Source organism: Syngnathoides biaculeatus, chromosome 4 (assembly GCF_019802595.1).
Source record: "Syngnathoides biaculeatus isolate LvHL_M chromosome 4, ASM1980259v1, whole genome shotgun sequence".
Taxonomy (NCBI): Eukaryota; Metazoa; Chordata; class Actinopteri; order Syngnathiformes; family Syngnathidae; genus Syngnathoides; species Syngnathoides biaculeatus.
Window position 1 is genome coordinate 18,050,574 of NC_084643.1, and position 17,449 is coordinate 18,068,022.

A 17,449-nucleotide genomic window follows, 5' to 3' on the forward strand; every position below is an offset into this window, starting at 1 on the left:
CTGAAGTGGGAGAGTCTGTCCAAAGGACAACAATCAGTCGTACACTGCACACATCTGGCCTTTATGGAAGAGTGGCAAGAAGAAAGCCATTTCTCAAAGATATCCGTAAAAGGTCTCATTTAAGGTTTGCCAAAGGCCACCTGGGAGACACACCAAACATGTAGAAGAAGGTGCTCTGGTCAGATGAAACCAAAATCGAACTTTTTGGCCACAATGCAAAACACCATGTTTGGCGTAAAAGCAACACAGCTCATCACCCTGAACACACCATCCCCACTTTCAAACAGGGACAGGGAAGATGGTTAAAATTGATGGGAAGATGAATGGAGCCAAATACAGGATCATTCTGGAAGAAAACCTGTTGGAGTTTGCAAAAGACCTGTGACCGGGATGGAGATTTATCTTCCAACAAGACAATGATCCTTGCAGCCGAAAGCCAGTGGAACAACAGGGGGCTCCTTGATGCATTCTTTCAAGGGTTGTCCCCTGTGGTAAAGGACCAGCTTATCTCGCTGAACTTGCCGACAGACCTGGCCGCACTCATCGTGCTCACTTTGAAAATAGACAAGAGACTCATGGATTGGGAGCAGGACAGCGCATGGCTGAGGGACACACCCACGCGTATCAGGGAGGCCGACACTCCTCAAGGTACGTCTGATGGGTTGAAGAAGCCAAAGCAGCCTCGCTGCTCCCACCTGTCACCAGAGGAATGCCTACGCTGGCAGGGGGAGGGACTCTACTTCTACTGTGGGCAGTCAGGGCACACAGTGACCTACTGCTCGGTCAAATCAGCTGGTACCTCACCCTGAACCCTGACTAGGGTGTGTCTCAACTTCATTCAGGGCAGTCCGGACCAAGCACTTCCTCTTGTCACCCTGTGTTCAGGAGGACAGCCACTCAGGACAACTGCATTCATAGACTCTGGTTCAGACATCAATCTTTTGAATTCTCAGCTGGTCAAAAGCGTGGGTCTAAGGACCTTCGCAGTACAGCGCCACCGTAATGCTTATGCAGCAAATATCAGTTTCCTTGGCAAAATAGCCCACCGCACTCAGATGCTCACCCTGACATTTCACATTCGGAACGTTTCAGCTTACATGTTTTTGACATCTGGGCCATAACAGAATCGTGGGGGGTTTCTGGCCGAAAATATATAACCCCCATATTGACTGGTCGACCGGAAAAATCAGATCCTTGGGGACCAAGTGCACATGTACGTGCCTCTCGTCCGTGGAAGCTCAGAGGGAAGAGACCGCTCAAACCCCGTGAGACGAGCAGGACCTATCTTCAGTCCCCTCCTGTTACTATGACCTGAGGGAATTATTTTCAATCCAGGACCCGCCTGTGTGGAGTTTGCATGTTCTCCCCGTGCCTGCGTGGGTCTTCTCCAGGCACTCCAGTTTCCTCCCACATCCCAAAAAACATGCAACATTAGTTGGACAGTCTAAATTGCCTCTAGGTGTGACTGTGAGTGCGGGTGTTTGCCTGTGCCCTGCGATTGGTTGGCAACCAGTTCAGGGTGTACCCCACCTCCTGCCCGTTGACAGCTGGGATAGGCTCCAGCACTCCCCGCGAATGTCTCAGAAAATGGATGGATGGATGGATGTTTTACACGAAATGCTTAACATGTGTTTTTGTGTACCTAGACGACATCTTGAGTTTTTCCCCGAATGAAAAATCCCATGTCAGGCATGTTTGTGCGGTGCTACAACAGATATTGCATCACGACCTGTATGTCAAGGCTGAAAAGTGTCAGTTCCACCAACCATCTATGTCATTCTTGGGCTTCGTCTCAGCAGAGGGAGATATACGAATGGATCTCAGCAAGAACGAGGCCGTTCTTCATTGGCCCACTGGGACTACCCGCATGGAGGTGCAGAGGTTTAGTGGGTTCGCCAACTTCTACTGCAAATTCATCCGAAACTTTAGTTTGGTTGTGGCCCCATTCCATGCACTAACCTCATCCCACAGTTCCTCCGTTTGGAACTCGGCCTGCCAGGCAGACTTCCATAAGCTCAAGGGCGGCTTTACCTCAGCTGTGGTCTTCATCTTGCCCGATCCAAATGGGCAGTCTGTCGTCGAGGTTGATGCGTCAGATAGGGGCAGTTTTCTCACACAGAAGTCCCAAGGACGGAAGATTGCACCCCTGTGCATTCTTATCTAAAAAACTAACTCCAGCAAAATGAAATTACAACATTGGAGACCGCAAACTTCTAGCAGTCAAGACAGCGATGTCAGAATGGAGACATTGGTTAGAGGGGGCGCAGGTCCTGTTCTTGGTATTAACAGACCACAAAAATTTTGAATATATTAGGTCAGCCAAAAGTACTTGGTGTACTGGGAGGGCTACAGTCCCGAGGGGACTTCCATGCATTGCACCCTGAGGCTCCTGGGCCGTCCAGGGCCGGCCGTTGGGGGTGGGGGTTTGTGGGGCGGGTGGGGGAGGGGTAGATTACTGTCACGGGTGTGTCTGTTCCCTATGCGGCGTAAACCTGCTCCAATGAGCAGATGCGCTCACCTGCGTCTTGTTTTGGTGATTTCGGTCCATGTATATATTGCTAGTCTTTAATGTGGTCCTTTCCAAATCGTTGTACTACTATGTCACATTCCCACAACCCTTTGCCTATGTCCTTGTTCCTCTGTGTACCGAACCCTGCCTCGTTAACGACCTTGCATTCACGCCTGCTGATTTTGGTACTGCTGCTTCTTTGGACTGCCTGCCTGTGTTTCGACCCTGGACTGCATAAAGACGCTTCCCGAACTCTACCTGGTCTCACGAGTCATGCATTTTGGGTTCAGCCTCGTGTTCTGGTCTTGACACACCCATAATAATGGTGCTCAGGAGGCAGGATTTCATGGGAAAACACAGCGAAGAGCCGAATCCAGATTTTGATTGGCCCACTCCGTCTGGCTATCGTACTATGAATGGTAGCCAGATGACAGACTGGCCGCTGCCCTCATCCTCTAAGAGAACTCTTTCCAGACCTAGGAGTAGAACTGGGAACTTTGGTCAGAGACAATGTCTATGCATATTCCGTGAAGTTTGAACATGCGGAGGATGAGAAAGATAGGTCTTGAGAGCAGAAAGTAAAATAAAAAGAGGTATATTGTGGACACGCTTGGAGAAACAATCTATGAAAGCAGAGAATAAAGGTGATACCTTCCGAGGGGTGGTGGCCGGTAATGGTGTCCAAGGCATTGTGGGACCAGGGGTGGTTCGAGATGGGCAAGGGCTAAAGTAGACCAGAGGGGGCAGGGTAGAACAAACTCTGTGAGTCTTTTGCCAGGCTGGGCCATCGGAGGTGCTGTTTGAGAATTTGTGGGATTTGGGTGAATGCGGGATGACAGGTGAGTTTGGAGCTGTGACCCTACTGAAGAAGGTGAGAGTGGGCAGAAGAGAAGAGGCGGTCTGGGGGTCCAGTCTTGGGGTTTGGTTGGTCTCTCTGAGATGCCTTAACCACTCGTTCAATCTCTCAAGCAGCAGCCTTGACAAAAAAAGGAAGAGGGAAGGTTGGATACAGGGTCCACAGAACTGGAGGATGGTGAATGGATGCAATAGAGGGGATCTGTCTTGGTTTTGTGAGAACCAGGGTGACAGGAGAGGTTGACATTAAAGCGGATGACACACAGGGACCAGCAAACTTTAGGATTAGGATTTAGCTGCTTTGTAGTGCAGTGGTTGGCAAGGTTTTTGTGGTCTGTATAGAGAAGGGAGTCCTGGACCCCTCCAACCAGTGCCTCTATTCCTCCAGGGCCCATACAATTGCTAGTAGCTCACGATTTCTGACGTCGTAATTTCATTGGGTGGGTCACAGGAGATGGGAAAAGAAGGCACAGGGGTGGAATTTGTGGGAGTTTTTGGGGTCCTGGTGGAAGAGAACTGCTCCAGCTCCTGTGTATGAGGTGTCAACCTCTATCATGAACTGGAGGGAGGGGTCATGGTGTATGCTGATTGAAAACAAGTCAGCAGGCGAGAAGGTAATCACCTCTGGAGAGGGGGTAAAAAAATAAGACAGCAGAGGAGATTCACGGCACTGATCATGACCAAAGGCCTGTTTTCAAAGAGTTATTGATCATTTTAAATTTTATGCTTTCATAGGAAATGCAGTTCTGTTTGACAAAGCAAATGTTAGTGGTTCATGGAAATACAGTTCTTTTTCTTACTAGGAAGACAAAAGTGCATAAGGGTAAGGACAAATAACTTCATAAAAGTTGCATAATTACCATTTCCCCTTCAAACTCTTCAGATGCAAGTCCACAAATGATTCAACCTACTCAGTAAACCCACTACACTCTCGTCCTTATACAATTGTAATAATTAATACTTCTGACACACAAATTCATATACTGTAAAGTACATTCATTCATATCACAGAAATAATACCATTTATTTTGCTAGTCTGCTTTGCTATGCAATATGGCTGCCACATCCTGCACTTCACCTGACAGATCCCTCTGGTGAATAGTTACAATGTAATGAGGCTTTCTTCAGTGGCATTAATGGTAAAGACAGGTTGAGTGACAAAGCAGGACCGCTTGTGACAGATGTAGCTCTCCCATACACACACATGCATGCACGCACACGCTGAAGTGATGGATTTGTGTTAGTTTTCATGAAAAATGCATATTACGTGGTAGGAAAAACATCTGATGTACAGTATCACATTCATCCATCTATTAATTTCTCATTTTCTTAGCCGCTTATCCTCACAAGGGTCCCAAAACTCCTGTAGCCTATTGCAGCTATCTTTGGGCAAGAGGCAGATTACACCCTGAACTGGTTGCCAGCCAATCGCAGGGCACACGGAGACAGACAACAGTCGCACTCAGAATCACATGATTTAGAGTATCCAATTAATGTTGGATGTTTTTGGGATGTGGGAGGAAACCAGAGTACCTGAATAAAACCCACACAGGCATGGGGAGAACATGCAAACTCCACACAGGCGTTGCTGGGATTTGAACCCCGGTCCTCAGAACTGTGAGGCCAATGACCTAATCAGATGCACCATCATGCCGCTCACTCGGGACTCCATCCTTTGCCGCCTATCCTCACGATGGTCGCGGGGAGCCTATCCCACCTGTCAACGGGCAGGAGGTGGGGTACACCCTAAACTGGTTGCCAGCCAATCGCAGGGTACATAGAGACAGACAACAGTCACACTCACAATCACACCTTGGGCAACTTAGAGTATCCAATTAATTTTGCATGTTTTTGGGATTTGGGAGGAAACTGTAATGCCCAGAGAAAACCCACACAGGCACGGGAAGAACATGCAAACTCCACTCACGCGGGGCAGGGATTGAACTGTTGTTCTGTTGTCAGAACTGTGAGGCCAACGCTTTATTAGCTGTTCCACAGTGCCGCCCCACTCGGGAGTCAGTATAATTAATTGATTTTCAAAAGGACATTCAGTGCATCATTTATTTACTCTTATTGACCAAATTGTATAGGTCCACCATACTTTTTCCACGTTTACATACCACCAATAAAGAATCTTGCATATGTGTTGGTTAGAGTCACAGTTGCATTATAACAGTGTTTCACAACCTCTATTGGGCCAAGGCACATTTTATATATTGGAAAAATCTCAGGGCACACCAACAATCAAAAATGCCTCATAATGTCTGTATGAATGCTTAATAATGAGCACTTCATCTCAAATTAGTGACAAATTGATTTGGAATCGGGGCCTTTTTAACTGAACACAAAGACAACACATGCAGAAAGTTTGTTTAAAAGGCAACAAGTGGAAATACAGATTAATTTTACCATCCACTATCTAGTGGAAGAGCATTTGATTACTCCGCCTGTCACTCTACAGCTCAGCATAAAGAGATAAACAAAGATGCATTACATGCAGTAAATAACGAAGAATTACCAACCAATTTGTTCAAATTGGATGATTACTCTCTACAGAGTGTTGAGGAATCACTGGCTTGTCGACAAAACAGATAGAAATTAATTGGACCTTCGGGTCTTGATCCTTGCAGGGGTGCTGCTGGATTGATCTTTCTGCACAGGAACCTTCAGGCATGTCAAACATGGAAATGAATCCATGCAGATGTTAAAATCATGGATCAGAGCTTTCCAATGCGTTTTTTTCCCATAGATCAGCACCATGGCAGAAACAGTGGTGTAGACGGACGTGAAGAATAGTGTCAGCGTGATGGCGTTCTCGTGATGCACTACTATCTGATAGTTAACATACAGGTCGACCACGAGGAAGAGGAGGAAGACAGCCACTAGTGAGAGTGCCATTTGGATCACCCGCATCTGAGCGCCCAGCTTGGGGACGTGGGCGCCGTTGGTGCTGGCCTTCATGTGGTGGAGATGGACTCCCAGGTGCACCGAGATGGAGATGCAGCATTTTACCATGAACATGCCTGGCAACACATCCGCAAGGATCAGATATAGGGCCTCGTAAATCCTTCCGGGTTTCGTGTCAGGCATTAAGACCCCACAGTCTTTGTCATCTGCGGTGTCGTTGGCGGGGTGGAACACCACCAGCATGGGCATGCAGGTCCCCATGCCACTCAGAGGAATGACAAACACAGCCAGTGTGACATGCTTGATGATGGTAGCCTGGGTGTTCGTGTAGCACTTGTTGGGCGTGCTCACCAACTTGGTGCTGTAGTAGAATGTCAGGAAGCTGCTGTCCCACACGATGCTGAACTTCAGGCTGAAGGTGATGATCAGCATGACAGTGTAGGGCATCTGGGCGACCTGACAATTGCTGTCCAGCTCATCCATGCTCATCCAGAAGTAGGAGACGACCTGGTGAGTGATGTTTGTCAAGGACAAAGCCACGATGATGGTCTCACTGGGGCTCCACTGCTTTCTCGCCTTGTAGTTGTACAAGCTCATCAAGAAGATGTAGAGGTTGAAGAACACTGTGGTGACAGCTGACATGCCTGTCAAGACCCACATGGACGTTTTGTTTGTCCCTAGCATGATGACTCTTTCTCTCTAAACACTTCTGTCACAGCAGGCTCCAGACAACCCCTCACATTTATATTCTGCTGTAGTCACAGTCTGCCTCCGTTTAGTCTTTCAAATATAAGCTTGGTCCAAATCTTCTGTTGTAATTAAAAGCTGCAGTGGCTGGGCAAAGCTTTGTTGTTGATGTTTTCTTTTATGTCACTTACAAAATGACTTAAGAGTTCTGTTTCCATTTATCTCACAATCCTTTTCAACACCTTTGGCTCTGTCTGAAGAATCAAATCTTTGGTTTTCTTTATCCAAGCGTTTATCCTCGCCTGAAGTCGACCGCTGCTCGCAAACAGCAAGGTGAAGTTCCCGCAGTGACAGGGATTTATAACATCCTGAGCATTACATGTTATTTGCATCAGCCGTGAACACGGAAAGTGATGAGGTATATTTGCATTTACATGGCATGCACAGGATGTCTGCTTCGTGGAATTGATCCGGTCATTTTGCCGTATTTTGATCAGTACGCCACAACGCCCCGATGGGACTCTTTATGGAAGCTTATTCCTCCAACCTGGACACATATTTACAAACACCAGACCACACATTCATACTTCTATTTGCATGATGAAAAGCAAATAACCTTGAGGTGAAGGTGAAGTTCATACAGCGGCGACTGAGTGGTGCTGTGAAGACTCTAACAAGGGATTTCCACGCTTTTTTCCCCATGCACAAATGAGTCAAATTAATAGTAGGATATATCACCTTTCCTCAAAAAAAGCATTGAAAGGAAGGTACATTCTTGATAAGCAGAATTTCCGATTATATTAATTTACAGAAAAAAAAAAGAAAAACAGGACGGGAAAGCACACTTCCTGTTGGGTCCACTGTAGGACATGTTTGTGTGCACATGCAACCTGTGAAACACTCATCCTTCCAGCATGTACACCTTTTACCATTTAAATTGAGTAAACAGTAAGGTGGACATTAACAATCCATAATGTAAATAAAACGTCTAAGTCAACTTAAAGTAAAAAAAAAACAAAAAACAATCACTTCAAGGTTGATGTTCTGCAGATTGAATTGTCCATTCCCCCCAACAAATGTACACGTGATTTGTTTACTGACTAAATAGTGATGTATTTAAAAAAAAATACATCTAAACATTAACACTTATCCTCACAAGGGTTACGTGTGTGGCGCAGCCTATCCCATCTATCTTTGGACATGAGGCAGGCACATAGAAACAAATGACCATTCACATATAAGGGCAATTTAGATTCTTCAATTAACCTACCATGTATGTTTTTGGGATGTGGCGGGAAACCTGAGAGCACGGGGAAAACCCGTGCAGGCAGGGGGAGAACATGCAAACTCCACATAGGCAGGGTTGGGATCTGAACCCCAGCCCTCAGCCCCATTTGCCCCACCGTGCCGCCTCTTAAAATAAATAAATAAACACCTAACTACAAGCAGTATAAGGCAACTTACTTTTAGTAGTCAAAGTATCTGATGGAAATAGTTTGACAAATAAATTTATTGAACCAATACAAGACTGGTACAAAAAGTAATATAAATGATAATAGTAGGGCGGCATGGTGAATCAGATGGTAAAGCTTTGGGCTCACAGTTCTGAGGTCCCGGGTTCAATCCTGGATCCGCCTGTGTGGTTTGCATGTTCTCCCCGTGCCTGCGTGGGTTTTCTCCAGGCACTCCGGTTTCCTCCCACATCCCAAAAACATGCAACATTAATTGGACACACTAAATTGCCCCAAGCTGTTATTGTGAGTGCAGTTGTTTGTCTCGATGTGCCCTACGAGTGGCTGGCAACCAATTCAGGCTGTACCCCGCCTCCTCCCCATTGACTGATGGGATAGGTTCCTGCACTCCCACGGCCCTTGTGAGGATAAGTGGCTAAGAAAATGTATGTATGGATGGATGGATGGATAGTAGCATAATCCTAATTTGAAGTGTAATGGTATAGCATGAGTAGTGTATATTTGGAGCACAGCACAGCAGTATAGTCATGTCATTATCCAAGCTGCTTATCCTCACAAGGGTTGCGGGAAAGCTGGAGCTTATCCCAGCTGACTTCGGGTGAAAGGCGGACTACACCCTGAACTGGTCGCCAATCAGTCGCAGGGCAGATATCAACACCATCACTGAGTGGGAATTGATCCCGCACTGCCGGCACCAAAGTAAGGCGTGTGTACCACCACACCATCAGTGACTAGCAGTACAGTACATTAAGCCAATGCAAGTATATGCAATGACACTTTGGAAAGACAGAGTGGTGTTTTCAGTGCATTATTGTAGTGGCTTCGTGTCAGGCTTTTCACTAAAGTAAAGGATTCCTCTGGGGCCACGGCTGCCTAGAAAGTGTCCCAGAGCAGAATTTGTTACTGGGGTCTCCTTGCCCCATGCAGCCTGCGGCTGTTGTTGATTCAGAATACACACAAAACAAATTCATTCAGGCTTAATGAAGGCAGGCCTTTTGAAAAGAGAGGTTGTTCCGTAGGCACAGTGCTGACTGCAACTGCGGGTTAGTGCCCCAACTAATTAAGACTCAGACTAATTAGCACTTTACTTGGTTCTGTGCAAGAAGCAAACAAGGCAAGAGTTGTGCAAATAAAAAATTTCCAAAAGGCAAATACAAGGCCCTAGAAAAGCGACTCTTTGGACTCGTTTATGCACATCCTCTGAATTGTAAATGGTAATTTGTTTTCAGCAGAACGACGTCTTCATGCTAATGCATTGCTCCAGAAAACTTCCAAATCGGTGGCTATAAATGGGTTGCTCTGAACAAGGAAAGTGTCATTTCTCCTGGTTGATTATACCGGATTTGGAATTCTCAGCGATTTGGTCCCAGAAAATCAAAGTGGAATATCAACAATTTTCCTCCATTTAGCTTATAAATTAATACAGTTATAAAAAAAAAAACATAATACATACCATGTTTCATTTACAACTTGCATAAATCAAGACAATATTCATATTTTCCACACCAACTATAATACAAAACATAGACGGTGCATCACAAAGGACATCTAGTCAAATATTTAAAATTTGATTGTATTATTGTCATATACAGTATGAGGCCCCTTAGCTCAGTGGTTAGAGCACTGGTTTGGTAGGTGGGTTCGTATCCCACTGGGGCCTCCACTCACTGAGAAGGGTTGCGTCAGGAAGGGCATCCGGCGTAAAAATTGTGCCAAACATATATGTGCGTTCATCTGAGATGACACGCTGTGGCGACCCCGAAAGGGACAAGCCGAAAGAAACCATTGTCATATACAGTATCAGAATACTTCATCATTGTGGTTAAAATGCTGCATGACACCATTTGGAAATAGCAACATTTCTTCCAAGATCTTGTACACGAAAAGTGAAAAAATAGAAGTTGTTTTGTGCTACTTTTCAGAAGTCCATTGTGTATAAATTGTAGCTACACGGGGTAACCGTAACGATGGTCATATTTGAGTGGAGGAAGGGGTTTCCTCCCGGTAGCGCTTAGTTTTGAGTTCTTGTCGCTGTTGCTGGGGTGGCTGGCATTAGATCCGTTGACATTGGGCAGGCGGTTCCCCACCAAGCTGTAGGAGACCCCTTGGTGGGTACGGTAGCCCAGGACTGAGCGGGAGCTGGAGTTTCTGCTTGGGGGATGGCTCTCTGGAGCACGAGTATCCTCTCTGGGGAAACGCAGTTTCAGTTTGAGAATACCATGAGGGGGCAGTCAAAGAAGTGATGAGCTCAATTTAATTCAACCTTCCACTGATTGATTAATTCTCACAGACATTTTCACAGATTGGAGTTTAAATACTTATTGTGAAGTGAGGATTTATTTCAAGGTCATTGGTGGATGCCCATCAGAGGCAGAGAGCTCTGATGATTTTTTATTTTTGAAGGAGAACCACTGTTAAACATTTTCAAAAGGTTGCAAAATATGTATGGGGTTAAGGTTATGTCATCAATGATGCCTTTTGACGGTGACGTCATTACTGTTGACTGTATGATGTTCTTGGATCAGACTCCATGATGTTCTCAGATAGACCCGAACACTGTTCCCAGGATTCATCACTGAAGGTGGTCTGCTGCTTCTTTGATTGTCACGGAAGTCACTCACAGCAGGCTCTTGTTCTCCGTCTTTGATCCTGGACTCCCACATTTGACTTTGCGGCTTCCCAATACACAAGTGGCAAGTCTTTTAAAATGTTTAGTGGCGGTGACATTTCCACAGCCAGAAATGGAATCAAAACTCATCCAACAATGACCTCATAAGTAAAATTGGGCTGATTACTTTTGGACTGTCCCACGTAATATGTTCTCACTATGCTCTGTTAATCAATACTGTACCTGATTTCATTCGCAACCTCCTTCTCATAGCGTAATTTGAGGCAGCAGCAGACCGAGAGCCAGATGGCGAGCAAGAGGAGGAAGAGGAGGAGCAGGGCACCTATCACAGCCCCAACTATGACGCCGACTTCATTGGTAGCTAGAAGACACGATGTCATTTTAGTCAACACACTTTATTCACTTAAGACTGACACCAACTGGCTCAAGATACACAGAATCTAAGGACATCCAATACAAGAGCTGACCTTACAAAGATAATGATGCTGATTATCGAGCGACACTGTCAGAGATGTTTACAATATTTGAAAGGGGACATTTTATGGATAATTGCCTTCTTTTAATTGCTTTTATACAAATAGTTTGGTCTCTGGAGTGCCCACCCAGTTATCAAGCGTGAAATGAAACAACAAAATAAATCTTTCGTTATGAACCTTTTTTCGGTCAAATGTGTCCATAAACCTTCACAAGATTTTAGACCTGAGCTATATGGGTGACAATCCAGAGCAACTTTCAAGAAACACTGAAACACACACACACATAGATTAGCATTAGCTAAGAGCTTTAGCTTATAACAATTGACACATGATTGCGCATTGAAGTGCCTGACACTATATTTGTTTGGTGATGCGAGAGATGCACATCTGTAGTGTATGAAATATTGCCACATGTGCTGTTTTCAACAAGACAAGAAAATAGCGTTTGTAAAATATGGTATGGTTGTTTATCCTTTAGGTATTTTGACAAAAGCATGGCACAGACACGCTATTAAGACAGTTAAGAACTGTTTTAAATTGTGAAAAAAAAACACCTCTTGTTTATTATTGTAGTTGCAGTGGTGTAGAATGCAGAGTTGTTTGTAAGATTTTAACTTTCATTAAACTATATGAGTTAACCAAAAGGCAGCATTTTTTTCCACTCAATGTTCCTGCGAAGTTCAGAAATTCAGATTAGGAATGATGCTCTCATTTACTTACGGTTGTGTGCCCGGAGTGCATATTTACACTCGGCTTTTCCAACAGGGTTTTTGGCTTCACACACGTAACTTCCAGCATAACTGTCTGAATGGTTCTTGATCAAATACTCCCCACTCTGTGTGTCTTAATAAGAGACATTCCGGAGTCACCCATTATCAAGTCGGCATGCTTTGTGTGTACTGTATTTCTACTTACAGAAACTGTCATACTTAGTGGCACGGCCAAGGGTGGTTTTGATCCACCACTTTCTCTGGTCCATGTATACACAAGAGGAGAGGATCCCTGGTTCGATTTGCAGCGGAGAGTGACTGGACTGCCTTTCTCCTCCTTGCCGTCAACCCAACATTTCGGCACAGATGGGGGAACTGGTGAAAAAAAAAGTTGATCTGATGTTATCGGGAGCTTGAAGACAGACTGGTGACCACTTCAGAAGGACATTCCATTAGAATGAGAGCAAACTAAATGAACAGGAAAAACCAGTTGAGGAGAATCAAATTCTTCCTCACCCATTACGACAAGAGTTACTTTCCGCGTGTCGACTCCAGGTGCCTTTTTTACTTTGCACTGGTAGGTTGCTGTGTCTGAGATCCTCAAATCGGAGAGAGAGATGGATGCGTCACCTTGCTTGGGGTCTCCGGTGAAGCGGAGCCTGCCAGAGAGGCTGGGGTCATAGTTGAGAATACGGCCGTCTGTGTAGGCCAAGATCTGACAAACAAAATTTGAGCGCTGATGAGAGAGCAAAGCCGGTTTTACTACCAACAGAGCTCAGAGATAAACGATGATGTTTTATGTTTGCAGAAGCACAAAACATTCCTCTCTCTTTCTCCATAGCAAGCCTACCAGTTTGTCTTTCTGTGTCATGTCTGGGCTGACGTTGGACCACTCAATGTCCAGCTCCCCAGCATCTTGGAGTCCGGGGGTGTAGGTGCACCCGAGCAACACCTTTTCTCCTTGGGCCTTTTGAATGGTTTGTGGGCCCGTAGATGTCACCTGCATTGCATCTGTGTGATCAAGCCAGCTTTCAAGACCCACTTTATCATTTGAAATACACACTTGGGTACTCCCAGACATTTTTACACTCTCTAGACCAGGGGAGTCAAACCCGTTTTCACCTTGGTGTCAACCCCTTTTAACACATCACAGTTACGGTTTCCCTCCGAGGACGGTTATGACTGTGAATGATCTGTAAAAGCAATGTTATCTCTCTACATTATTGGGTTGAGGCAAGTGGACCAGATTTTGTTAAGACTTTTCACCTTAAAAGCTTCTTTCGTTCAAAGATTTTTGGTTTTCCTCATCCTCGGCAGAAGTTTGTCTGGGTACTCCGCTTTCCTCTCACTTACTAAAAACTTGCACATAGGGTTCATTGAAGACTAAATTCTCATCAACTATTGTCTAAATGCGCCCCTGGATTGCTTGGCTAGCAGTCCAGGGTGTAGCCCGCCTCTTGTCCAAAGTCAGCTGTGGTAGCCGCTCCTGCACACCTGTGACGCTTGTGAGGATCAGCGAGATAGAAATTGGATGAAAGAAAAGAGAAAGTAGCAATCCTTTTGGATTGAAGGTGAAACCTCTTTGATGAACAAGAACAAATTGTTTGCTCGTTTCAATCTTCTTTCCTGTACGACTGAAAATTTTCAGACAAAAAAAATGTATGTAATAGAAAAACATAAATTCCAGATTTGTTTACCAGTCAGGAGTTATCAATTTAAAGAGCTAACATGGGAAAAAAAGATTTATTTCTATTTCTATATAAATGAAAATAAATCTGTTGGCACCAATAGATTTTTGTTGTTGGCTATAATTACCATTTCCAAAAAGTAGGATTTAATGAGCTCATTCAGTGGAGCCTGGACCAAAGCTCCACTGCCAACAAAGCGGAAAAAAACAAATGTGGGAGGTGTCATGTTGAGTTTGTTTGTATATCTTTTTAAATCAGTTAGCAGAAAGCTTCAGCTAGGATGATGAACATATGGGAGGTGCCAGTCTAATTCTTTGATGTGATCCTCACCAAAACATTATTGTAATATAATGGTTATTTCCTTGTGCCCCTCTACAAAGTTTTGTGGAGATTAGTTTAGTATGATTTTCTATGCAAATTCTCCTAACAATATCTATCCTACTATTTATGCTTTTGCCAATTTATTTAATCGATTGTTGTGAAAACGAAAAAAAAACTAATGCACTGTATTCCATCCCTACATTTTCTGATGTGCTTATCCTCACAAGGCTCATTGGGGTTAATCCACAATATGTGTATGAATAAGTACATTTCACAATCTGAAAAGTTTTACATAATAAATGTTTGCGTGTACTTGCCAGTTCATCTTAATAAATGAGACTGTCATGCAAAAGTTGATTTCTTTCATCCATCCATCCATGCATCCATGCATACATCTATTTTCTTAGCTGCTTATCCTCACGAGGGTCACGGAGTGCTCGAGCCTATCCCAGCCATCAACGGGCAGGAGCCAGAGTACACTCTCAACTGGTTGCCAACCAATCGCAGGGTACATGGAGACAAACAGCCGCACTCACAATCACAACTAGGGCCAATTTAGAGTGTCCAATTAATGTATGTTTTTAGGATGTGGGAGGAAATCGGAGTGCCCGGAGGAAACCATTGCAGGCACGGGGAGAACATGCAAACTCCACACAGGCAGGTCCGGGATTCAACCTATTGAGTGTTGTGAGTTTCACTTTCTTTACATGAGCCACAAAAAATTAGATAATCTATTTTATTGATTTTATTTTTCAAATGAAATGCTCCTTTGTGTGTCTAATATGAAACTTGAAAGTGGAAAAACACTATACAGTATAGATGAAAACTGTTACTATAGAACATTATTCACAGAGAACTGAACATGACAATATTTTGGTCATCCTTATTGGCTTTATTTATTTATATACGTTAAAATAATTTTTTTTCTCCAATTTGTAGAAGCCAAATCCAAATCCAACAAGAGAGACGACTATCATAATATAAAATGCATAAGAGTTTCCCACTTAATGGCATTCAAGCTCAGGGAATGTGCTCCTAAAAAGAGGAGTGCTGGTCTGGAAGTAATTGCTAAAGTATTAAATGGCTTGTTAGAGGATTATGTTTCATTCTGACCTATGCTATGCATACATTCTTTACAATGGACATTATTCATAACAATGAGTGAATATGGTATGTTAAAAATAAACCATGTCCAAGCTGCTCTCACAAAGCCTGCAGCGACAGTAAGCATCCTAAGTCGACATTTAAAAAAAATGACACTTAAATGGTTGTTCACATTCATCTTTGGCCTGTTTTCCAATTTCGACGTTTCGACCTTGACAAAACCTCTAAATGGAGAATGTCAATAAATCCAGTCAGCCACTGCTCGCTTTTAAATATCCTCACAAACACTCTGAAGCCATCTTAATACTATTGCCACAAACAAACTACACTGAGTCATTCATTAGAGCCTGAAAGTGACAAATATGATGAAGGCATTGTGGGAAAACGTCTGATTAGTCAGCTCAAGAAGCACCTCTCCCCGCTTTGGGCAAAATGCTGTCCTTTTCAAAATGATGTGTTGTACAAGCACAGAGGCAGCTAAACTTATCACAAAATGCAATTACTTAAAGACTTTAAAAATATTCAGACACACTGGGACTGGCCCAACAACGCATCCACACTGCGCTAATTCATTCAGAATACATATAACTGAATGAGGTGATGTAATATGGAGATTTTGGGAGGTTTAAGTCTTGGACTCATTTTCCTTTGCTCACTTACAGTATTTCTTATTAAAGAGCAACAATTCAAGATATTATGCAACATGATACTGTATGTACTGTGCACGCTTCATTGGATATATGCAATGCAGTCGATGCTGCCTTCACTTTTCGAGCACCAAGTGGGTGAATTAGTGATCTATTGTGTTTACGATCTTCTATCCCTTACAGGGCTTTAACAGACCGTTATCATTTGAACGTGAATGTGTTGTATATATAGAATAGACTAAGGAGTTTGAAAAGAAAATCATCTGACTCACCTGTTTTCAGATGAACTGTTACCAGAAAAAACACACTCAGCATCAATGCCAGCTCCATTGCAAACCTGAGAGTGACAAGAAGTGGGAAAATTATCTGAAGAAGTACCTTCAGTTACCTTGCGGTACTTTTTAATACCTGATGTCACTCATTCAATGGTTTCTTTTCATCTGTCTCTCCAAAACTTCAGCTGATTTCAATGACACATCTAATATTCTTGTTCTTTTAAGAATCCTCATTACAACCTGCCTCCTGCCATATTTTGAGTTGTTTTTCCACAGCTAGAAGCGAGAATAAACTTGAATAGCAATGTTAATCAAACAGAAGTAAGACAAACTGCCTCTTAAGTAAACATAGGCATTTGATATCATGCAATATATCGCAGCAGATGCAGCAAGGTAAAAAAAAAAAAAAAAAAAAAAAAAAAAAAGCAAAGAAATAAATTATATGCGCAAAAACCTACCTTGTAAGACGGGGAAAAAAAATCCAAAGTGAATTGTGTTTTGTGTAAGGGCTGGCAGTGGGTCAACTCTGGCGAAGTGTGCTGATTTAGCCATCAGGTGAAACTCAGCAGCAGTCGGTATGACCACACCTTTTCTGTCCAGAGGGCAGCTCTTGGCCACTCCCACAGTCACTGCAATGCTCACTAACCAAGAAAGGGTTCAATTTGCTTCACAAATATAAGCACAGCTAGCGCTTCATTATTACAGGCAATCAAAAATAGTATTCAGAAAGCGCAAAATTAAATGACTTGAATTTGTCTTCTGTCAATGTTTCTTGTCTATACATGTATTCTGAGCAGGGGGTGAAGCCAGGGATGAGTAATTGCCTGCCACCACATTGTGCACAAACGCAACTATGTTGCCGCACAAGTTCTTGCGCTCATCATGAGTGCGTTCGGATTTTAACAGCTCCACTCACAGCAACTTTCTTTTCTGGATGTTTAAACATCAAAGTGATTTTTCGACACAATATTATTCTGTATTTTAGACCATGTGGAGTTGAACGTTGGGATAGTGGAAAGAAGTTGTAAATTCCTCAAGGAAACGGAAAAAATTTACAGTTACATTTCCCACACCCTCCTATGAATTCACATTGTTGTCGGTGTGGACACACAAACTCTGATGAGATATTTGTGTGTGTGTGCATGCGTGTGCACGTGTATGGGTGTGTG

The 17,449-nt window shown here is 43.7% G+C and overlaps 2 protein-coding genes across 4 annotated transcripts; both read right to left on the minus strand.

The window, feature by feature from the left end:
- Positions 1–5,962: 5,962 nt before the first annotated feature.
- Positions 5,963–6,955, minus strand: LOC133500057 (uncharacterized). Its single transcript, XM_061818627.1, has one exon. The coding sequence runs from the start codon at positions 6,953–6,955 to the stop codon at positions 5,963–5,965; it is 993 nt and encodes a 330-aa protein (XP_061674611.1).
- Positions 6,956–9,497: 2,542 nt separating this feature from the next.
- vsig8b (V-set and immunoglobulin domain containing 8b) lies at positions 9,498–16,921 on the minus strand. Of its 3 annotated transcripts, none has more exons than XM_061817408.1 (9): positions 16,739–16,921; positions 16,414–16,556; positions 16,278–16,342; positions 13,096–13,256; positions 12,762–12,960; positions 12,465–12,620; positions 12,256–12,378; positions 11,282–11,420; positions 9,498–10,617 (listed from the first exon to the last, which is right to left on the minus strand). In XM_061817408.1, the coding sequence occupies exons 2-9, from the start codon at positions 16,425–16,427 to the stop codon at positions 10,377–10,379; spliced, it is 1,098 nt and encodes a 365-aa protein (XP_061673392.1). In that variant the 5' UTR covers positions 16,428–16,556; positions 16,739–16,921; the 3' UTR covers positions 9,498–10,376. The 3 variants fall into 3 exon arrangements, with proteins under 3 accessions (XP_061673392.1, XP_061673393.1, XP_061673394.1); XM_061817410.1 differs by lacking the exon at positions 9,498–10,617 and adding an exon at positions 10,767–11,105; XM_061817409.1 differs by lacking the exon at positions 16,414–16,556.
- Positions 16,922–17,449: the final 528 nt, after the last annotated feature.

Coding starts and splice junctions, on each gene's coding strand:
- LOC133500057 (XM_061818627.1), bottom strand. CDS start 6,955: ATGCTAGGGACAAACAAAACGTCCATGTGGGTCTTGACAGGCATGTCA.
- vsig8b (XM_061817408.1), bottom strand. Junction 13,257..16,277: donor AACAGTTCATCTGAAAACAG/GTGAGTCAGATG, acceptor TTGATCACACAG/ATGCAATGCAGGTGACATCT. Junction 12,961..13,095: donor TGACACAGAAAGACAAACTG/GTAGGCTTGCTA, acceptor TTTGTTTGTCAG/ATCTTGGCCTACACAGACGG.